Genomic DNA, 24689 nt, shown 5'->3' on the forward strand with positions numbered 1-24689 from the left:
ATCAACACTGTAGAATGGAAAAGTGAGGTGAGATGAATCTTTCCTTCCTTTACTGACAAGCAGCTCTATGAACACTGGAAAATAATTAAGCCTTATTTCCTACCAAGTTGTGTCTTAAGTTTGATTGACTTTCTGTCCAAGTAAAAAGATCCAGCTGAAGCTTTCTTCCATAACTTACAATGGTGCTCACCTGCATAGATATTTTCAGTGTGTAAAAAAGTGTGGGCTCAGACTGCACTTTCCCTCAGTAGGAATACTAATAGGGTTTCTTTTCCTTTTCCCAGCTACCGACTTTGATGAAATTTCAGGGATTTTAATTATATTTGAGAAATCAAGCCCCCTTTCCCCACCATCCTCGCCCCTGTCAAAAGTGTTTGAAGTTGATAAGCACATTCTGAAGTTATTAGGTGGGAAACACAGAGACACATTCACAGCAGTATGATTGCACAGGAAACCAGATGAAAAGTTAAGCTTTGATGGAAAGAGAGGAACAAAAAGCTTTTCAAAAGCATTCTTTTTTTTCTGAAACATACTTGTTCTGAGTAGCTAACTGATCTTGAGATGTGCCAAAGGCTTACCTTGATATAACTCAAGAATGATTAGAGAAAGGGATATAGCTTTGCATGTGCTTACATTATATAGTTCTAGTCTCCAACTTATGATCAGAATGCTTATAGGTGTGGGAAGGTAACAGGCAAGAGAAAGAAATGTGAAGTTAAAAGTTGGCATGAATTAGCATACATTTTGATTTGAAATTTCATGTAATCCCTAAGGAATTAAGTTAAATAGAAAAACTAAAATTCAGTTATTAAGTTATAAAAAAAGAAAAATTAATATCACAATTCAATTGTAAATTTCAAGGTGGTCATAAGTAGTGTGCTGCTGTTGACCCTCCCACAGTATATACCTCAGACTTCAGTAAGAAATAGAAACTTGAAGTTCCATTTACCAAAACATTTTAAAATGGCTGTATGAATTAATGAATGATCTGTAATAAAGTTCAAATAAAAGGAGCATATTAATCAGTTCACTACTCAGATGTATACCTACTGAACATGAAAACATTGCTGAAGTAGGGAAAAATTTATCATTATTGCTTAAAGTGATAATATTTTTGCATGCAGTTTGTATTCTGAGCAGTTACATATTCTGAATACTTCAAAAATTAAAAGCCAAAAATTAATATTCCAGCAGTGTACCTCATAAGTTAAAAGTCCAATTACTTTTATGATGAAGAATAATATCTGCCAAAATACAAAGAACAAGTGAGCTGCTTCTATGTCTTGGTTGAAATTATTAAACATGAAAAATGTATTTGAAGGTTTTTTTCTAAATGCAACTACATCATTAGTTTGCACCAAATATACCGTGCTCTGGTAGTTACAATGGAAATAAACAACTTGCACAAATGTCGCTGAAGTAATTTATTTAATGATAAGCTTCAGCACATATTTAATATTTCAAATTCTTCTATGCATTGACATACTAATTGCTAGCACTTCAGAATATACACTGACTAAATATACTTTGTGTCAGAAGAATGTACTCACTAGATTTTCTGTACAATATTCAAAACATGGGATAATCTTAGTAACCATTTAAGTGAGGAGATACTTATTCTGCAGTCTGACTAGTACAATGACAGAACATCAAAGTTCATCTAAACATATGAAGCGATTGCAGATTTAACCAGTGGCTTTTTGAATGTCAGTGTACCAGACATAAAGCTTCTTTTCCTTGGTATGCATGTACATGCATTTATGGCAGGGAAAGGAAATTAGTTTATGCTGTAAGTCAAAAAGCCCTGCAGTGGCAACAAGAAAGATATACATTGCCTTCTGTCTATTTCTCCTTGTAAAGAGCATAAATCTTGTGCAATATTCACAGCATGTGGTGGGGTCAGCTCTATACTCTAGTGCAGGTCATGTAGTTCTCCTCCATGTTGTGCTGGTTTTGGCTGGGATAGAGTTAATTTTTCTTATAGTAGCTAGTATGGGGCTGTGTGTTGGATTTGTGCTGGAAACAGTGTTGATAACACAGGGATGTTTTCGTCACTGCTGAGCAGTGCTCACACAGAGCCAAGGGCTTTTCTGCTTCTCCCCCCACCCCACCAGCGAGCAGGCTGGGGGGGCACAAGGAGTTGGGGGGGGACACAGCCGGGACAGCTGACCCCAACTGACCCGAGGGATAGTCCAGACCATATGATGACATGCTCAGTATATAAAGCTGGGGAAAGAAGAAGGAAGGGGGGGACGTTCGGAGTGATGGTGTTTTTCTTCCCAAGTCACCGTTAGGCGTGCTGGAGCCCTGCTTTCCTGGAGATGGCTGAACACCTGCCTGCCCATGGGAAGTGGGGAATGAATTCCTTGTTTTGCTTTGCTTGTGCATGTGGCTTTTCTTTCCCTATTAAACTGTTTTTATCTCAACTCATGAGTTTTCTCACTTTTACTCTTCTGATTCTCTCCCCCATCCCACTGGGTGGGGGAGAGTGAGCGAGCGGCTGCGTGGGGCTGAGCTGCTGGCTGGGGTTAAACCACGACAAGTGTGTGTACATATATATATATCTCTCAAAAAAATTGGATTTTCCTCAACTAAGCTGTAATGTAAACTACTACAGTCAAGTGCAGATTTCATTTTGGGCCTCAGCTTGGCCCTCAACCTATTTTTTTTTTTCTTCAGTCAGTGACAGAAACTTTAAAAATACTTTATAATACCAGTGTATTTCATTTTATTGCCAACAAAATCACTCTCACTGAAATCTACTCCACTGACCTCTTAAGTGACACTAGAAGCAATGTTCCTTCCTTGTCCCCTCAGCAGCGTCACTGGTTTTGACACAGCCACCTGTACTATTCTTGGCTTTGGAGGCCACTTCATCTTCCAGCTCTCCTCTGATCTCTCTTCATATGTGCATCACTGTGTCCTCTTGCTGAAAAGATGCTGTCCTTGATCCTCTTCTCCCTTTTCCCCTCCCTCCCATCTCTAGGTAATTTCACCACAGACTACATACAATCCAGCAATGTCTCCTGTGCTGACAATTCACTGGTCTCATTCCCTCCAATTAAGCTAACCTCACTCTCTTCAAATCAAAGTTCAGTGCACTCCTCTGCCAGGTCTTTACTGATGTCTAGCTATCAGTTTACTCTCCATGCCAGCCAACACCATTCTCATTTCTCCCCGCTGCAAATCTCTCCATTTATTTCACTGTACTCCTTACCCTCACACATTATTTTAGTCAGTTTGGGTTCACATCTCTGTTCACATCCAACTTACATGTAAAACTCTTGCAGATTAGCTCTGTGTAATTATTATTTCCTGCCTATTGACATAACTAAAATGCTAACCTAGGGCTCTCTCACCTCAGTTTCTCAATGTCTTTTTCTTTGGCCTCAAGAAATACAAAGGAATATTCTCCAGCTCCAAAAGTTTGATCATTGCAGGACTCTCTTTGCATCCCTCCACTACTTCTCTTTCAACGAAAGCAGAAGCTTTGTCAGCTTTCATAAACTAGCATCTCATTAATTATCTGTTTATTCACAGTGCAATATTTCCAGCTGCATCCTGGTGTCAGCCCTTATCACCATTTCTCATATTTCACATTTGTACCTTACTCCCACAATGTTTCCCAGCACTGGTAGGGATTCCCTACGACTGCCTGTAAAGTCACCGTGTCAGTATCCCTCCATTCTGTTTTGCTCTGGCAAAACTGGGAGTACACAGTCATCTTCACTGCAGTCTCAGTATTACATTTCTTTGTGTTTCTCTCTCAGTTGGGCTAACGTCACCTAACTTGGGGTGTCCAAAACTGAGGCACTCTGAACTAGGCAGCAGTCTGTGCAGTTATCAGAAAGAGATAGGCACTTATATGGCATACATGAGCATTGAGGTGTCTACCTATCTTCAGATCAACTTGCACATTTTCTCCCATTATACTTAGTAAGTCTGATAAAAGAGGTTACTTCTTTCTACAAAGCTTTTGCTTGCTGTGTCCCCAAAACATGTAGCAACGTGTCCCAAGAGTAGAAGCACAGGATGACAACGGAGGTCCCACACATATAAACACAAATCACAGAAGGTCAATTATTCATGACTGAAGGGAAGGCGCCCTCAGGGCCAGGCAGAACTGGGTTTAGGGCATAATAAAGAGAGCAAAGAAGATATATCCAGTGTATGTAAAACACCATATGTATGGTTAAAAAGCAAAGGAGGTAAGAAGAAGGTATAAAAAGAGCTATAGCTCCAATACAAATGATAGCAAATGAAGAGCAGAAAGAAAATTGCTCCAGCATGGCATCCCCCACATCTGATCAATGCCACTACTTATCTGTAGCAGGTTCTCCCTCACCTTTGGTAGAGAGAGATATCTGGTTTTCTGTTTGCCATTCACAAAGTTTTGCTGCCATATCTCCATAATCATTTGTAGCATATTACCTTTTACTATATAACTGAGCCAAATAAATTATAATTCTAAGGAGGTGTGTTTTCTGTTCCAACCTTCCAATTCGATACAGTTACTGATATTTTAGTGCTAAGCTAACATCCATGCAGATATAATATGACATCTATGATAATCTTCTGTTTATATTGACCACACAGGAAGTACAGGGCAAGTTAAACACCTCACTTTAGTAGCCAAAAGTAGCCTACTCTCTTCCATTACTATTGAACAATCTTCCATGCAGATGACAAGTTAGCTGGACAGGTACCATATTTTTGATCAGGACTTTTACAGTGCCTTGCCTTTTTACTTTGCTGTACCTTGGCAATAACTTAGCTCTGCGGTAACAGGAACTGCATGAATCGGCACAACAAATCTGGGTGGAGTAGGCAGCTCTGGGTTGAGAACATGCATATTAATGCAGTCCTCATGAAACTACCTGTACAATAACCCCACCTTGTACTAGCACAGTATGTTTCTAAAGGAAGCCAAATGAAGCTCTTACCAGAAACACAGTGGTCCCCACAAACTGAGTTGGTATCAGAAGAACAATGAAATATTCTGCAGTACTGAAAGATTTTGCCTTGGCTTTGTCAGTTCACAATCCTGGCAATGAAGAGCAATTTAACTACCAAACATTATGCTAGCCTCAGGAACTGATAGATAACTCGTACAGTCTGGGGAACTGAACTTCTGTTCCATGAATTTATATAGGTGCATCTTACTTGGTAACGTATGTTTCTGTGAATTACATTTAAATTAAAGAAGCACTGAAAGAAAAAAAAGGTGATATCAGCAACCAACAGACGCAGATATTGCTAGATTAACCAGGTCATTTTGGTCCCAAAGCTAGACAAATGGCCCAAGAGCCATTTGCTATTTTATAAGCAGCCTTGTAATCACCTATCAGCAAGGTACAGCTCCATCTGGCAGAAGTGTTTCTTGCATTCGATTTCTTGTATCACCTCCTGGCTTACGCCACATTACAGGACCATCTCATAAACTCTGTGTATAATCCAACAGTGCCTACAGTGACAGCCCACAGTCTAAATGTTTGCATTAAGAAAAAACATGTCCTTTCACAGGAAGAGATAAAAAAAATGTACAAGAGATTCTGGAAATATCATTAAACTGCAAGGAAATAATTTTTTCTTGTTCAACACTATCATTAGCAGGACTCATAGTTGCTCCATAAATGCCTAACCTTTAAAGAGGCATCAGCAACAGCTGAGTTTATCAAAAGGGCATGGTCTGGCCTAGTTCTGCCCTCCCCAAAACTCTCTGAAGAATGCCCATTAGCTTCAACTGAGACACATTAGACAACCAATGTATACTTTCAGCAATCACAGCCCTCACTGTTTTGTTTTTAAAAATGAGACAGGCTCAACCTTGGCAATAACAACAACAGAACAAACCAGTGCACCCTCTGATATTCTCATCTATCTCAGAAACAAGGTTAACAGCAATGGGGTGTGGCATGGACCTCAGCATAATGAATGAAATGGAGGTCCCTCATCCAGAGCACATATTCCATCTCCTCTGTGCTTCAGCAAGTCCAGCTCATGGGCCCTAGTCCCCGTCATTCGTCAGCACACTTAGAACCTGAGGCTTACTGGACAGTGGTAACAGCTGTTGCCTTAAAATACTAAACTCAGCAATCTCCCACACTGAGGACTCCTGAAAAAACAGGTATTCTGCCAGTCTGAGGATTTGTTTTGTTGTCTCTGAAGGTGTTTGCAGGGTGTGGACATGCTGCCAGATGGGTTTTCCAGTGTTTGGCTCCAGGGTGTTCATCCCTGAATATACACCAGTTGACACATGTGCCCTAATCTAAAAATGAATCAAATCATTCCTTTGGGCAGGAAAACACAGGCTTGTTAGTTTTCCACATTCTGCCATGGCTGCCATTAAAGGTGGGATTTTTTTTTTTTACAACAAGATAGCTTTCTTGGGGTATATGTCACCACAGTTACACCGAAGATCATAGTGCAATGTAGGCAGTGTGGACAGGGCTGAGTTAGCATTACGTCAGCAAGCAGAGGTACCAGCAGCAGTGTAGTCCCAGCATCATGGAGCTCAGTGCATTCAGCTTTATTAACCATGTAATTGTGATTATACTGCTACAGCTGATCAAGGTCAGGGACATCTTCATTATGCTGAAGTCACCTGACATGTCCTGGACTGTGGGATTCAGCTCTAGATTCATGCACCTAAACTCAGGTGCCTACTATGTAGACATCTACATGGAAGGTGGCTAAGTTCTCACCGCAGTCAGTGGAGACCCAGCCAATACAGCAAACGGAAACTGCAGAGGTATCTATCTCATCCTGCTCTGATACCTGTATGTGGTAAGATAAGGAGATTTTTAGAGACAGCCAAAAAACTCCTGAGAAGAAAGAGGTTTTCTGGGTTTTTTTTTTAACTCTTTAAATAGACTGACAAAGTTAAACACAGGGGTATTTATATCAACATTCCCTGTTTTTCTATAGTTAAGTCATGCCCTCCTTCTACTATGAGTTTGCATAAAGATGCATAAAGCACAGGCTATGTCTTTGTAAAAAGTCACCTTTTCTGGAAGCGAAATTAAAAGACAAGCCAGACCAATGTATTCTCTCCCACTGTCACCACATGAAAGTGCCCCCACTATTATCTAAGCCTTACCTGCCAAGCAATCCCATTCATTGCTCATCTCTAGAGTAGTAAACAAACCTTTTACCCATTTTAAACTTAGATATTTGGGCTCCTTTTAAAGCAAGGATGTCTTCATTTTATAACTCTACCTATCAGGGATTTTCTTGCGTTTACTGTGAACTGCATACTTCCTGATCTTCTGTGATACACATGTGGCACTTGAATTGCACAAAGACGAAAGATTTTCTGGCAATTTTCCCTAGGCTGCTAAATAAATTGTATCATCTTCACATAAAGTAGCAAGTTCTAGGCCAATTCAAGTAAGTATGCATATGTTAGTACAGTTAGAAAAATCATCTGTTAAATAGAAAGCTAGTTCCAATCTTAACTGCTTTGGCATTACACTTCCTGCATCAAATGTTCACGGAAAATAAAAATTAAACCCTTTTTTGGAAAAAAACTGATCCATACTACTAAAAATATTTTTAAAATACACATTAATTGCTTGCTAGCAAAATATTCCTGTTTTATTTCTAGCTAATAAACTATAAATATGTCCAACAGACTTTGCTTTTAATTAGATAAAATGTTTTAGGAAATGAGATGCCAGGCTGAAATAATAAAACAAAGTTAATATATTAATGTCTCCATTAGATTCTCTAAGGGTACGTTCTCTTTCAAAGCTGGTCTAGTAAACAGAGATTATTGTCAGAGATTCTAGAAAGAACAGATGTTTTAATTTCAGATTACCATTTTTATAACCCAAAATAACGCAGAACCTAGATTGCAAAACACATTTTGTGGACACTAGTATGTGGAAACCTTCCCAGCTGAAACAAATTTTAAGGAAATTTTGAAAAAACAAAACTAGCTGAACAGGCAAACATCATAAATTATACATGCTAAATTGCAAATTCAAGATTTACTTTATTAAGAATCAGTGCTAGCAACTGCAACAACAATATAGAAGGAAACTACTACATGAGGAAAAAAAATTCTCCTCTTATTGACTAACAATTTCCTTGTTCTTGTGGAGCATTTTAGGAGGGTATTTGAGGAGGCTGCAAAGCTAAAATATTACTGAAGGAATCATTAGACAATTTTTATGCAAAATCCACCAGACAAAATATTTCACTGATGTGGCTAGCACACTATGTAGGGAAAAACATTTTTAAAGTCCCATGTATTTCCCAGTTTATATTTTTGGCCCCTGTCTAGCACAGTACTTAAACCACCTGTATCTTTTTTATTTTAATGGACTATTCCCATGCTTAAAATTCTTGGGATGGAAGGGACCTTAAAGATGATCTAGTTCCAACCCCCCTGCCATGGGCAGGGACACCTTCCACTAGACCAGGTTGCTCAAAGCCCCATCCAACCTGGCCTTGAACACTGCCAGGGATGGGGCATCCACAGCCTCTCTGGGCACCTTGTTCCAGTGCCTCACCACCCTCACAGGGAAGAATTTCTTCCTTATATCTAATCGAAATCTACCCTTTTTCAGTTTAAAGCCATCACCCCTTGTCCTATCACTGCATGCACTTGTAAAAAGTCCCTCTCTGGCTTCCTTGTAGGCCCCCTTTAGGTACTGGAAAGTTGCTGTAAGCCCCCCACCAAGCCTTCTCTTCTCCAGGCTGAACAACCCCAACTCTCTCAGCCTGTCTTCATAGGAGAGGTGCTCCAGCCCTCTGATCTTCCTCATGGCCCTCCTCTGGACCCGCTTGAGCAGGTCCATGTTCTTCTTTTATTGGGGGCCCCAGGGCTGAATACCATAGTGCAGGTGGGGTCTCATGAGAGCAGAGGGGGAGAACCACCTCCCTTGACCTGCTAGTCACACTTCTTTTGATGCAGCCCAGGATTGGTTTTTTGGGCTGCAAACACACGTTGCCAGGTCATGTTGGGCTTCCCATCAACCAACACCCCCAAGTCCTTCTACACAGGGCTGCTCTCAATCCACTCATTGCCCACCCTGTATTTGTGCTTGGGATTGCCCCAACCCATGAGCAGGACCTGGCACTTGGCCTTGTTGAACTTCATGAATTTCACATGGGCTCACCTCTCAAGCCTATCAAGGTCTCTCTGGATGGTGTATGAATTAGTAGGCATAGTATTAGGCGTATTAGTGGGCAACCATAGGATCTGGAATTTTTATTTTTGTTCATCAGTATGAATTTGAGTTATGAAGACAAATGATGTCATGCAATCTATATGACTAAGCTCATGAGAACATAAGAAAAGATTTATTTCAGATTTACCTTTGACTTTCAGCAGAGCTTGTGTTGAGTGGACTTGCTCTTAATTTCAAATTCTTCCGATTTGTGCTTTAGTCATTGTTTTCATCAATTTTGAAAATCTTATGGAAATATTTCTAGTTATCCTGGGTTTAATAAAAGCAATCTTCATTGTAGTCACAACCTAGAATGACTCTTGTGATCCTGAACTATCTGTAACAAGTCTTGGCAACGGTAAAAGTAAAGAAAGATCACAGTTTACATCATGAAGACCCTGGGAATAACCAGACAGTATTTGATTTACTGTTCTTGCACCAGGAAGTTTTTGATAATTCTAATGTTAAATGTCAATTAAATCCCTAAGAGCTTTGCCATTGGAATACATATCTGTATGTGTATAAAGACAGAACGTGTTCCCTTTTAACAAACGTCTTGCTTCTATGAATTCTGTGATTTATGACAAGTATCAGCACATACATAGCAATGAGAATACTTTCATTTCAAAATACTGTATGATTTTCAACAGGAATTTATTTCTGATAACAGAAAAAAAATCAGCTGCTTTCAATGAAATAAGAAGTTATACATAAATAGTCATATTTAATGGTGCAATCTGTAAACATTAGGTTCATATCTGGGGTTTAACTGACTAGGTGATCCTCATCTAAGGAAAAATAATAGACCCCTTCTTTAGGAAATTAACAAGGGATATAGGAACCCGGGCACAGAACCATTAAAAAGGAAAGTCAAGGTTAAAAGTGTAAGATTATTATAAGTCTCATGGAGAAGAATTCTTCTGGGACCACAGGTGTCTGCATAAGCTATAAACATGAACAGCTAATCTTGCATTCCTCATGCGGCAAAAATTCCCACTAGCCAATAAAGCTTTAAGGTTCCCATTTTATGCATCATCAGACTTGAAGATCATACAGATTATGTCTATCAACAATGCATGATTCTTACAGCAGTTATGCTCATCGAGTTTGAAATTTGCAGTAGGTATGCATCATGAGCTTTTTATTTTAATATATTGTGGTCTAAATCTGATAAATGCAGAACTTAAATAAAAATATGTTATGTGACAACAGAAGCATGAAAATATATTCAAAATCTTCCCTGGGATGGGAATTTTAAAGGTGAAGCAAACATAGCAAAAGAGTTGTTTCCAACAGACTAATGGCTGACTGTAAAGAATTACAGGTTGTTAACTAAATATACTTTACATTTGGGAATGCAAAACTAAATCAATGTCCTTCCATTTTTACCTCCTAAATACACTGGACAAATAATGCGTCCTTACTGCACATATATTTTTTTATGTAAAGTGAAATACAATGATTGTGACTGGCCACCTAAGCATCCACGCACAATCTCCATCAAGATCGCACCAGTAAGGCACAAGTATGAGAATCCCTTTCAAGTCCCTTTATTTCCAAGGAATCAGATCTTGGTCAGCATATGGCTGCACTCCCCTATGAACTGCCCTTTGGTGGTCATTTCGGTGTTTGGGGTGAAAGGGTACATGGAGAGAAGGTAATACAAGGAAAGGAGAGCCACCCAGTCCTGCTGAAGCCGAGGTCCTGTCCCGGCCTCCCCTGCAGCACCACGGACAGCGCCTCCACCAGCAAAACGGGCCCAGCGACCACCCCAGCGTCTTAAATGCAAAAATCATAGCAAGACCATCATCAGCAATGAAACAGCAGGTGGTTGGCTAAAGAATGAGGATACCATTTAAAGTCCCTTTCATCTATTTAGCCAGATGAAATACAGATTTGAAGCTGGTTCAGCCAGACCCTGCTGAAAAGTCCTGACCATTGACCCAATAGCTGCTCAGAAGCTTGGGAAGCACCAGGTCTTTACCTCTGCCTTTCTCATTATTCTCACATATCTCTATGGGACATGAAAACACTACCTGCTACGGGGCAGGAAATAACAAAGAAAGAGATATGAATAGAGGGACAGTAAGGGACAAGAAGAAAGAGTAGAGAGCAAAATGAACATAGATGAATGTGTTGCAGTACATTAAATTGAGTTTCACTGTATATATTTTTTCAGTGTACATAATTTCTACATGAATATGTTTCTGTCTTGGTTATTGCTTATTTTCCTCTTTTGCATTTTCATTTGAAGAATTTTTGCACAATGGCAGAGTAGGCATGATGAGAAACTTAAGCTGGGATACAGGCACATGCAGATGGGAACTATATGTAAAAAGTCTTTTTTTGTTGAATTTCCCATGGTAGACAGTGGAAAATCTAGTCAACACAGTAACCAGAGTGTAGAATAAATGTGTCTACTGCAGGATGAGACAAATCACACGTTAGATTCCACTGAGTCTACTGTGAGATGATCAAATCGGTTGCCTAAACGAAGGCATGCAGTGCCATTGGACATGTGAAGACTGTCCCACTCAGCTTCCAGGTGCCAGTTGAGGATGGCATGGGTCCATATATCTTATGTCATATCTATCAGACCCATGAAGATATCCTGGATACAGGACTAGATAAATATGTGTGTTTAGGCAAGTGAATAAAGCCTTACATCCCCACTGGGAGCTACAGTGGGAGCTTAGACTGTTAGCTCTTATCACATCAGGTATTTTAATTGAAGCTGAATCTCATCTTCAGGTAGACTATTGTACTGAGAATCAAGATACTTTTGTTATATGAAGATTACCTAGAATGAAAATTGTGTTAAAATAGTGAATTCATTCACTTTTTTGTTCTGCACTTTTCTGGAATAGAAATAACCCGGAAAATTTAGTGCTTGCATTGGTCAACAATATTTGAAGATTGCATTAGAATGGTTTGAAGACTAAATTATTTCAAAATTGATGTCGGTTTGATCTACTTGTTTTTCAATTGAAGTGTTAATTAAAAATTTGAAATATTAACTTTTAATTAAATACACTATATGAATGTAGAATTACTCTCAGTTACTATGCCTTTCATAGACATACCCACATTCATGCATAAATCCCACTAAAAATTGTCAAGATAAATTAATAATTTTACCCTTTAGCTCTCATGAATCAGGAAGTAGTAAAAGTAATGCATCATGTATCAGTATTTCTTTTGTATATGTGCTATAGTGTGGCCTTTATCTAAGAGCTGCCAAAAATTAACTCTATATATGGTTTACCTAAGGTACTATTTGCATTATTTAGCTTTAAGACACAACAGTATAGGGTTATTTTTAGTCAGCTGAAAGAAAGGGACTTCAAGAAGGCAATCCTTCCCATCTCAGGATATCCCTTTAAGATGTCGGGAAAAGTCTTCCCTTTTCCTCTCCACTGACTGCAGAAGGAATATAAATGAATAGGCTGGATTAAATGGATGAACTCAGGTGTGATGAGTCACATTTCAAGTCAAGTATCCTATTTCTAACAGTTGTCTTGCTGTTTACAAGGAAAAGGCAGAAAATTCTGGGTAACACAATCATAGGGAAAATCTGTAACTTCTGTGAGGTGAAGGTTGATCCAAAAGGTGGCCTAAAAAGTCACTAACCAGGCTAAACTCCTTTTAAAATAATATCATATAATTCATACTCATGCATTTAGGTGTGCAGGTTTTTTGTGCTGTGCCTTACTACTCAATATACACCAGACAGAACAGCCTGCAGACACTGCTCATATTGGTAAATCATCTGATTTTCAATTACACTGCAAAGCTGCCATGGCCCCAAGGGCACCCATAGACCACATTGTCCCTGCGCAACCTCCCTGAAGCTCCTCCCTGCTCATGGCCCAGGATTCCATTTCACCCCCCCTCCAGGGCTCCTCCAACCAGATATTCTTAATGTCAGAAAACCATGTTGTACATGAGACAGCAGTGTGTTTTAACAAATGGTGGAATTTTTTAAGTCATCTGCATTAAAAAAGATATTTAATCATTTTTCTATACTACAATAGTTCAGAAATCAGCTGCTTTTCTGAAAAGTATTTTTGAAATTTCTACATAATCAGGAGACTTAAAAATTTCAAAACCAGTTATTCTACTCCATCTGCAACAGTAATTGCGACAAGCACTGGCTTATCACGCTTTTCTTAATTATTTCAGTAATGGTTGTTGATTGTATTTAATAATAGAGTCATATTCACTGTCTCAAAACTTACAGAAAAGCTGACCACTCATTTTGAATTTGTTTCTATCTCTTCCCATCTGAAAAGTCATAGAAATTAATATTTTTATGGCAGTTTATTCTGTGCATACAAAAGTGTCAATTATTTTTAACCTCTAAACTAAGAGAAGGCACATTATCTGTCACTGAACTTTTGAGTCTGACATCAATTAAAGTTCTCCCATTAAAAAGGACTTATTAGAGCAACACGAGGACTTATACAACCAATCTGACAAAAAGATATTCCTGTAAAACCTTCAAAAAGAAAACCTTTCTTGTCAAACAGGCATGATTTGTAGGTGGCAGGCTTTAACTTAAAAATTAAAGCCCAGAGATCCCAAAGACCCTACTTTGCTCCCATGTCTATCACAGATAAGAGCAATTCTATTTTTTTTTTAATATTATATTTTAAGTAATAAAATGTGGCAGACTATTTACTATACAGGAATACTGCCATGTTTCTCATCATATTAGCAACCACTAGGCCAAATAATCCATATTGTGATAGGTCTAAAAATGAGACATAATCTAAGCTGCCTTTATTCTCATACAGTTTATTTAACTGTATAATATAGAAAATATTTTATTTTAGTAATATACTAATGACCACCTGCTGGTTGCAGTAGTCAATGGAAATAGTGCATGGAAATATCACTATCAACAACAATCCAAAGTTTTCTGAATTTAAATAAGAGACCACTGATTACAATGAGTTCTCACTGAAGCAGCAAAAACAGAGGACTCCATAAGGAATAAACCTATAGTTGACTATTCTCCCAGTCACCGTAAATACCCTTTACTATAAACAGCTTTCATTGATATATTTAAGAAATGCAACAAAATTTGTTTTTTTTTAAATTTTGCTGATTTTTGGCTTTTGCTGTTTTGGAATGGTCTTGATTTTGTTTTCTCTCTTCCTGGTTTGATTATTCATAGCTATACTGCTCACCTTCTTTCTTCTAATATTTCATTTATCACTATCACTACAGACAAACTTCCTGCTCTTGCTGAGAAGAGCACACTTTTCAGACTTAAAAAGCTCCCCATTACACTAATAGAAGTAAAAAAGTAATTCAGTCTATTTCAAAGTGAATCCCCTTCAAGCCACATGAAATCTCAGTCACAATGAAACAAATCAGTAAACAAGGTTCCCGTGAATAGTGGGGACAGCATCTGAGCAGTAATCAAATTAATTTTTTCAAACAGTCCGGCCAGCACCTGGGTAAGGCAAATTTTCACAGCTATTTAACAAACTAAATAACAGTGTTTCACTACTTCTTCTGCATTTGCTTTTCAAAAGGCAAGAATTTAGTCACAAGGCAGCAATTTAGAACCTCCCCAGAAGACACTTCAGGAATAAAACAAAAATGGTAAGATCAAGAGCAGCATACACAGTAGCCGCTGTCTTTCTGACAGAGAAATTGGAAAAGAGAGGAAGAAAACCTTAAACATATAAAAGTCATGAAATACACATGGCTGTAAAACCAGTGTAAAAAGACAAAAAACATTCCAGCAAGTCCTGTTCCATACATAAGTCTATACACAGAGAACTTGGAATGTTTAGCAGGATTATTATTATTAGCTCATTTTTTCTTCTTTACAGGTGGGCTATTTGCACTGGCCCGAATGGCTGTAACACACGGCTGCCCAAAGCCAGGATCTGATCTGACCACCTGAATGTCAGAAAACACAGCTCTTACACTTTGCATAAGAGAAAGAGCCTTGGGTTCAGCCATGCCAACCCCAAAGTTAACCTCAATATAACTGACTACTTTTGGACCGGGTGCCATGCAAAAGCAAGTAACAAGCCACAAACAGTCGAATTGTTTAGTTGTCCGTGAACATATGTTTTAAACTACAGGATAGTATTGACTATAAAGCCCCAAAAAAGATGGGTTCCCTCACAGAAAGTCAGAGGGAGAGGAAAGGTCTTTGTACCTCACCGAAGCACTGATTTACTCTTGCGTCAAGCACAGCAGATGGATGACTCCTAGAATAACAAATACCATGGAAGGAAAACAACTTGTACCCTAATTAAGGGAGTAACAAGATTATCTCCTGCCTAAAGAGAGAACAGGAGTTTCCAGTGAAAAATAAAGCCAGTCTGGACTAGTTGAACCCTGATAGTCACAGGGAGAGGGGGAGGGGGCACAACAGATGATGTGATTTCAGAAGTAGTCTGCACATTTCAGAAAACTATACTTGTAACAGCATGGACTCGCTCTTCTTTTAAGGTTTCTGTTCTATTTCTTATCATATTTTAGCACTGTCATTTAAAATACACCAAAGGCTTCCCGCGCTTGTGGCAAATATCTCCTTTTTATAAATATTTTCTAAACTAAATTAACTAAGATTTTGCATTATTAATTTTTTTTCCCCCATTGTATAACATACAGCTCTTTTACCGCTACACAGCACACAGGTTAATTGGGTACCACATCTATCAAAAGCAGACCCTTTCCTTTTCCATGCGCTACCTGAACTGAGATGGTAACAAGAAGAAATTCAACATAGTTGTTAGCTCCAAGACATGGTGGGAGAAAGCAGAAAAGACTATTTCAGTCCTACTGCTCTTCTTGCCAGAAATATTTCTCTAATCTTAGCTAGCAAAACAAGCTGGCAATATGAGGCGGGCATGATCATCAGTGAGTGGAGTCACTCAAAAGAGACTGCAGATGCTCTCTCCTCTCTTCTCACATGGACCTACTCACGGCTTGTAAGGCATTAACAAACCTTTCATTTAATGATCCGCAATGAAAGACAAGTGCTAGACCACAACCGCAGTGGAGACACGGACACACTAACTCTTGACACATGCCCCACATTCTCATTAGCACTACTGACATTGATGAATTATCTAGGAAAATAATGCACTGACCTCTCTTAACTACAGAAAATCTCTCTGATTTAATAGGCTCCTTTTTTTTTTTTTTTAAATCACAATCATGACAAGCCTAACAGCATAATGGTACATATGACCTTCATTTTTTGCCTTCTAGCATTTAACAAAAGCATATTTACCTCAACGCAAAAGCAGAAAAGCTGCAAATTAACTTCTGCCTTGATGATGTAGAAGTTTAATCAACTACAGAACCTTCCTATTTTCATTCCAGGTGCCCCTAAAACTGGATAACACCTATTTTAATTATATCTAACCATGAAATTCTGTACATTTAGATACAGTACCACTCAAACTAGTTTTAGAGAATTTAGTGGAAATCCAACTCAGTGAAATGAAAAATGAGGTAATTTACTTGCCTTTTAAAAGCTTGCTAGAAAGGTGAATATTCTCCGCTGATTTCAGCCCATATTAGTAGTGGTAAAATATGAATCCTCATAGCCAGACATGCAAAGAAAGAGTTTTTATTTAAACTCCATCACCTACCAGTAAAAAATTGTTCCCTGCAGATTTTTCTAGTAATTCATTTTTTAAGTTTTTACATGACTACTACTTAAAGAGACACTGAAGAAGCACTACACTGTTCTTTGGAGCAGACATTCTGATTTTCAAATCCATTTTTCAGCACAAATCACAATCTGCTACTAAAGTCCTGGGCTCTGGAGATACTTCAAGAATCTTTTCATAAAAATATGATTCCGTTCATTTTAAAGTATGGTGTGAAAGTTTCATAAGCACTTCCCAAAACCGATCAGTCTCATCCACCTAAATGTAGTAAGACTTTTTCTTCTTGTCAGCTTCCTTTATAGATTATTAGAAAAAGAAATACAAAAACATTTGAGTAGTCTAAACAACCAAGTTTATAAATAAATAATATCTTCCTTACTGCAGTATTCACTTATGTAACAACCATCATAGCTCTGTAACATGAAAGAGGAATTAATTCAGAAAATTTGTACAGCCTTGTGGTATGCAAAAAGTCAGCTATGGAAATGGCAGCATTAAACTAGAGTCTAAAGAAAGACAAGATTTTAAGTCTTTCACAAATGCCAAGCCAAGGCAAGAATGAACTTCTCCGTCACACCTATTGTTTAAATCCCCATTTTAGAAGATATCATTTTTTATTCAGGACTGCTCTAATAAAAAGACAATAAATGTGATTTCTTATGTATAAGTTAAAATACAAACCCATGGAGCCAGCTAACTGTGGGTTAGCTACAGGAATCATTCCATCCTGATGCACATCTGATTTAGTACATGTGTTTCAATATTCATCTGTATGTCAAAACTCATTAAATTTAACAATTCAACACAGTGGTGGTAGAGAAGATGGCCAAGACACAAAGAGGTGAACAATAAGCAGCTATGTATTAATAGCAGTACAAGAAGCCTTGCTCCAAGAACATGAGCAGTGTGAGTCTCTAAATGGGCTATGTTCTAGCCATGTACCAGCTCCAACGTGAAATGAGACCTGGGTGCACAATCCTTCTTCCTTCTCTCTCTTCACCTCTTCTCCTCCTACCCCCCTTCTCCCACCCCAGTTTCTATAGGAAAGAAATGCAAATAGGAATGTCAGATTGGAAATGGAGCACATTCCAACCCATTTCTTAGACTGGAAGATTCAGGGACAAAGACCCAGGGGTGGCGGACCATGTTACCTCACATCTGCACCATGCACCTTCAAGTCACTTCAAGTACAGTCAAGTTTTTCTGTAGAACTCAAAAAATGACAACTTTGTTCTTCTTCCTAGTTTTGCAGCTGGCCTATCATTTCAAAATATGAACCAGGCAAGTATCAAGCTTTCTGTGAACCCAATTTAACATTTTGTTTGCTGTAGGCTGACACAAGCTGAAGTTCACAATAGGAACGCATCTTTTTCTATTTGCATGGATCCTAGTGATTGGTTCTGGTAACAGGAGTACCAGGGAGTAGTGGAGAAGATAGAACAAGAAGGAAGTAGTCATTAACTGTGTTGGAAGTTAAAGAAAACCTATACACTTTTAAAAGTTGGTGATATTGGCCAGAGGTTAGCTAAGCAGATGAATATATTGTTCTATTATTAAAAATGTGGTATCATTTCTTCAAAATACTTTAGAAAAGTGTTTTCTACTGAGAAGCCAAAAGACATTGCTGTTATGTCCTTGCCTTTTCCACTCTCAGGAAAAAAAGACTAGTCTTTTCATGCTGGACTGCATGAAAGCTGTCACTTCATGTTTCCAGCATGCCTCAGCATAGCTCCTGGTTTCTTTAATCTAACTTTTCCCTTCCCACTCTCTAGCTTCCCCTTGCCATCTGTACTGAACATGAAGTAAAATTAGAAAATGTTGGTTGGAATAGATAAGAAAGGGGTACATCTTGCCAGACTTTACCTGTGTAGGAGTTTCAGACTCCCTCTGTACTCAATACAGCTATAAGTATGTGCACAGAGAAAAATCCATTCTATGTATTTTAAATACAAAGCTTGGAATGCAATGCTCTCCAGGTGTGCTTAGGCAAATTTGTTTAATGTAAAATACTATAGATTAATACAAAGTCTTGAAAGATGACTCCTATCCCAGGAGGTAGGTTGTATCAGCCTAATGCCGTAACTAGTACAGATGCACTGGGGGAGATTTTATGCCTTTTCTTCCATGAAGGAAGACATAGTACAAGGTATCTTCAAAACCTTTGCATAAAATAGTTTGTACAGGAGTAGAACTGTACAAACCCAGCAGGATATCCACTTTCTGACACTGCCAAAAAAAAATCTAGAAATCGTTACTGTTTAAATTATTCTCATTCTAAGTGCTGTTGGGAAGTTATTAGGTATTGATTCAGTTGGTAGCCTGTACTTAGAAAAGGTGACGAAGAATGGATTATGGTCATTGTTACAAAAATATAGATATATATTACATTTACCACTCTCCTCACTGTTCATTGATTGGTTTTAGTGTTAAATTACTTTATACTGTTTGTGACTTATGACATTCATTGCATGCAATTTCTAACAGAATACTCTATAAACATGATCACTCCTATAACCTGTACATCTAGTAGGAGCACTAGTGTGATCATAAATTCTTTAGTAACAAACCTAATTCTTCCATCCATACTGGATGTAACTATTATATTTTACAGAATAAACCAGGATCAGTATCCTGCATTTCAGCTAACAATAAAAATTAAATTCACAGCTGGTTTTAGTGTGATCCAAAACAGTCTCTCTATGCTCTGTTTTTGTATGTGTATTTATTTCCCTTACTTACTTTAGTGATATGTAATGTCAGTAAACTAAAAATATCTGCAAGAAATAGATGGATAACTTTATGCATATTATGTATCTGTCATGGTTTAACCCCAGCCAGCAACTAAGCACCATGCAGCCGCTCACTCACTCCCCCCCCCACCCAGTGGGATGGGGGAGAAAATAGGGAAAAAGAAGCAAAACCCACGGGTTGAGATAAGAACGGTTTAATAGAACAGAAAAGAAGAAACTAATAATGATAATGATAACACTAATAAAATGACAACAGCAATAATAAAAGGATTGGAATGTACAAATGATGCGCAGTGTAATTGCTCACCACCTGCTGACCGGCACCCTGCTAGTCCCCCAGTGGCAATTCCCCGCCCCCCACTCCCCAGTTCCTATACTGGATGGGACGTCCCATGGTATGGAATACCCTGTTGGCCAGTTTGGGTCAGCTGCCCCGGCTGTGTCCTGTGTCAACTTCTTGTGCCCCTCCACCTTTCTCGCTGGCTGGGCATGAGAAACTGAAAAATCCTTGACATTAGTCTAAACACTACTTAGCAACAACTGAAAACATCAGCGTTATCAACATTCTTCTCATACTGAACTCAAAACATAGCACCGTACCAGCTGCTAGGAAGACAGTCAACTCTATCCCAGCTGAAACTAGGACAGTATCCATATAATATTGCACAAGAGGAAAAAAGGTATACCTGCAAATACACCAGAAATGTGACGAGTTTGCATCTATGTAACATTTAGGAAAGAGCTTTTAGAATTACATTCATTACTCATTTGCATGACAGACTAATATTCTTCAGACCTTGTCCTGTAATCCTCCTGAATTTAACCTTTGAAATACATGAATTTCTGAACACCTCAAAGATTCTGACTTCCAAATAACCACTGATTTGCAAAAACAACCAAACTTCTCCACAGATTGTCACTGTCCCATTTGGTGCAGACTTTCCCTTAGTTTATACCTTCTTGAAACCCACACAAGCAAAGTTCAATACAGAGGTTTTGGAGAGTCAGTACGTGTGCAAAATAGCAAACTTTGGAATGCAAGGGGTGACTTGGACTTTTCTCTTTATTTTTTCATAACCATTTATATCAGGAGATAGTCTGGATTTCATGGCTAATATGATGTAGTATTATGAGGTTAGAAGCAGCAGCTTTACGCTAGTAGAAGGGAAAGATATCCTGAAGTGTTATGAGGCAATTCAGAGATTATATATCAGACATCCTAAATGGTGTGTGACACTTCAGAATTTAAAACAAGAATATTTTTGAGCATGAAAAAGTTGATCCGGCTCTTATCTTGATATGGTTTGGGTTTATTATTCAGTTTGCTTTTTTTTTTTTTCCCCCTTAAAAATGAATTTTTGTATCTGATAGTCATTCCACAGTCAAGTATCTTGATAATAAGGGGTTACAATGATTTTACTCACTTGAGGTACCAGCATTCATGCTTGGCCACTACTGACCCATACTCAAAATTTATGTCAATAAAAGTTTAATTCAATTTCTTTGTGTGTTTCACATATATATATACGCAGGGACTATACAATTTATAATCACTTTTAAACCATTCTGGAAACCTTCAGCATGGATATGAGACACTCTTCAACTAATAATGTTTTGAACGAGAAGTATTACACAGATTTTTGTAATTTATACCTTAAGCTATATAAATTTGTTGCGAATATCACATTTTACTATTATTTGTTTCCTTGCTTGAAAAGCTCACCTAATTAACTGATGTCAATGTTTTGTACTCAGATCTATTATTTGAAGACTATTTGGGGCATATTTAGGTTGTTTTTTTTTTTAATTATTCAAATAATTTAAATAAGATCAACACAGAAGATCAAACAGAAGATCAAATGAGAAGAGTTACATGTGAGGCCAAATCAAAATTCCCATTTCAACACAGATATTTGCAAGCAGTTCCTTTCCTATACTGGCACCATTTTGACTACTGATATTGGGTATCATTTCATACCGTAACAGTTGTGCAAAGTTGCACTGGAAATACTAGACTATAATCTTACTTTGGTTGAAAAGGTGGAAGGCAGGGCCACCATCCTGCAGGACACAGACAAACTGGAGGAATGGGAAGACCAGAACCTTATAAAGTTCAACAAGGACAAATGCCAAGTCCTGTCCGGTGAGACAGAAGAGCCCCTGCAACAACACCATCTGAGGAGAGAGCGACCGGGGAGCAGCTCTGCGAGAAAGGCCCTGGAATGGGAATCTGCACGTGAGCCTGCGGGAAGTCCAACAGCAACGGCAGCCAACGGCCCCTTTGGCTGTATGAAAGGGGGAATGGGACTTAGATCTAGGGAAGGGATTGTTCCCTTCTACATAACACTTGTTAAACCATATCTAGACACCGTGTTCAGTTTTGGGTCCTCCAACACAGGAAAGACATGGACAAACTGGAGGGACGTCACAGAGAGTCCCCAGGGCAGTGGGGGCTGGAGCATTTGCCCCTTCAGGAGAGGCTGGGGGAGCTGGGCTGCGTCAGCCTGGAGAAGAGACAGCTTCAGCGGCGCTAGCAGTGCACCCAGTACCTACAAGGGGGGACTGAGAACGTGGAGCTATGCTCCTTATGGCAGTGCGTGGCAGGCAGGACAGTGAGAGCAAACTGGCACAAGTTGAAACAAGAGAGAAACATTTTGCCCATAGAAACAGCCAGGCAGTGGAGCAGGTTGCCCTAAGAGGCTGTGCTGTTTCTATGCAGCCCATAGCTGACCCTGCTTTGAGCCCAAGGTTGGATAAGAGACCTCCTAAAGTCCCTTGTAACCCGAATTTTTCTATGATTTTTCTATGATCAGATACCACTTCCATGAGCTTACCCTTAATATTAAAGTGATGTGTGTGTCTGGAGGATTGGCGCTTCCTATGGAGCCCAATGAAACACTGGATCATTGCAATTGGATTTTCAATGTCCTTTTTCAAAAACTTAAGAGGATGAAACACACACATTTCACAGACTTTAAAAGATAAAACCATAATAACATTTTAATACCTGAATCACATAACCTTATTTTAAGCTGAGTAAGATGAGTATTTAAATCCCATCTACCTTCACTGGAAACTAATTTGCTAATCCAAAAGACTTCATGGCAATAAGAGAAGAAAAAAAGCAATACTTGTATGTCCACAGGCCAAACAATTCAAAGATATTGGCTCTACTTAGAAGACACAGGAGCATTTTTAAGCTCCATGAAAAACTTCACATAATACAGATAAATCATATTTCAAGTTGGAAAAGGAAATATCCTCATATTTAAGGGATCAAAATACTTCCCCCCCTGCCTTTTCCCTAAAAGTAAAGACGGTAAAACCACATTCGTTTGTATTTCCACTTACGGTGTTTCTTGACCTAAGATAAAATAAAAATAAATATTAAAAAAAAACCCTCACCCATAACTCAGGAATTATTCTTAAAAATTTTTGCACCACACTATTGCAGGAATACTTACTTTCATGGGGTTTGATGCCAGCCATGCAACTGTTTAAAACAAGCAGCATTCATGTTATTCAACTGCCACAGATATCAGTGTACACATTTGTTTGTTTGAGAGCAGTCATTAGATCAACACTGACAATTTAAAATCTTGCAATGATTGTTCTTGGATAGCTGAAAGAAAACTGGCATTCTTGTTAACAAACCCAGCCTAGAACCTAATATTGAAAGATGAATACATGCTGAACTACCTTTCTACTTTGCTGAGTGATCAGCTGAAAATTAAGGTTGTCTATAGCTTTGCCCTTCTTAACATAACAGTGAATAGGATGTTAAAATCTAAATTACATTTGTTAAACTCAGTTCCCTAAGTCTGATAATAAACAGAGATTTTTATATCTAATTGGATTTGAAATTTATTATTAAAATGAGCTATTTTAAAAATATATATATTTTCCTTACAAATGTAAAGAAATCAAGATAAAGATGAAAACAAGCTGATGTAGTAAACCTAAAAGATCCGGATTTTTAAAGGTAGACATTTTATGAAGCAAAAGTTGTGAAAAGTTAAAACTTGCCCAAATTGGAACTGTACATTAACACATTTGTTGAGAGGGCTTTGCTCGAGTGTTGCATTTGCACTTATTTGAACAGAAGAAATCTGTTATCGTGTCAAATATCAACATTTAACCCATGACCAATTACTCTTCCTTACTGATTAGAAGAGTAGTGGGAAATGAGATTGAGCTAACTCATGTATCATAATCATTAAACCTTTACTCAACAGTTCATTGACTCTTCATTAGATACTTTGAACATCCCCAAATTCTGTCTTCTGGAGCTGCACAGTTGATCAGAAGGCCCACAGGTAAACTGTGTTCAGGCTTTTGGATACCACATTGCTCAACTGAAGTCGCCATCACCAAAATTCACACCCAAAATAGTAGGGCTAGTTTTATTCTGATTAGAATCAACCTTAAAAACAGCAACAGTGTTTGGCATAGAGTGGTGTTAATAGCAAGAAAATAGGGAAAAATGACACTAAATTAACAGGAATGAAAAGGACTACAGCTGTCTAACACATAATCAAGTAGAGACATTTATATGGCTTAACAGAGCCCAATGTTTTTTTAAAACAGTTATTTTCAATAAGTTGTGCAAATAGGATACACAGGCAGTAGCAGAGAATATCACATTTGTCCTCCCACATGCATGAATGACAGTTCTCGCGGAAAGCACTGTTTCACAGTCTTTACGGGTGAGCACTCTCAAGCAGGGATAAATAGGATATCCTACTGTAAATATTTTTGCTGTGAATATCTCCAAAGACAAATCTTCTAATGAAAACAAACTATTTACTAAGCTATTATCAGAAACCAATATTTTTTTACACTTCCAAATCACTGTTACTACCAGAGAAGACAGAGACTATTAAAATTCAGCTCTTCAGATGACATATAAAGGGAGAGGAATGACAGAAAAATGCAAAACCTGAAAATATGCAGAATGCTTTCAGGATCATGCCCAGCTAACCTTACCACTGTAATCTAAATTAGGTCCTTAGGCTCATACTCTGCTCCTCTGGGCAGACTGATTTTCTCATGTATCGAATCATCTCTCCCATATTCTTATCCCATTACATAGAGTTATCCAATCCATTCTTCTC

The 24689-nt window shown here is 38.3% G+C and overlaps 1 protein-coding gene across 4 annotated transcripts in view; it reads right to left on the reverse strand.

Annotated features, from left to right (window-relative positions):
- Window positions 1-24689, reverse strand: part of OCA2 (OCA2 melanosomal transmembrane protein) — a 292848-nt gene that overhangs the window by 95743 nt on the left and 172416 nt on the right. Inside the window, exon 25 of one of the 4 annotated variants that reach the window (XM_029999140.2) lies at window positions 16678-16752. The exons of 2 other annotated variants lie outside the window; for them this stretch is intronic. In XM_029999140.2, the coding sequence (XP_029855000.1) occupies window positions 16692-16752 (61 nt within the window). In that variant the 3' untranslated portion in view covers window positions 16678-16691. Of the gene's footprint in view, window positions 1-16677; window positions 16753-23861; window positions 23999-24689 lie in introns of those variants that run through there. One more of the 4 variants, XM_029999141.2, reaches the window with a different exon arrangement.

The sequence above is a fragment of the Aquila chrysaetos genome, chromosome 23 (assembly GCF_900496995.4).
Source record: "Aquila chrysaetos chrysaetos chromosome 23, bAquChr1.4, whole genome shotgun sequence".
In the NCBI taxonomy this organism is placed as follows: domain Eukaryota; kingdom Metazoa; phylum Chordata; class Aves; order Accipitriformes; family Accipitridae; genus Aquila; species Aquila chrysaetos.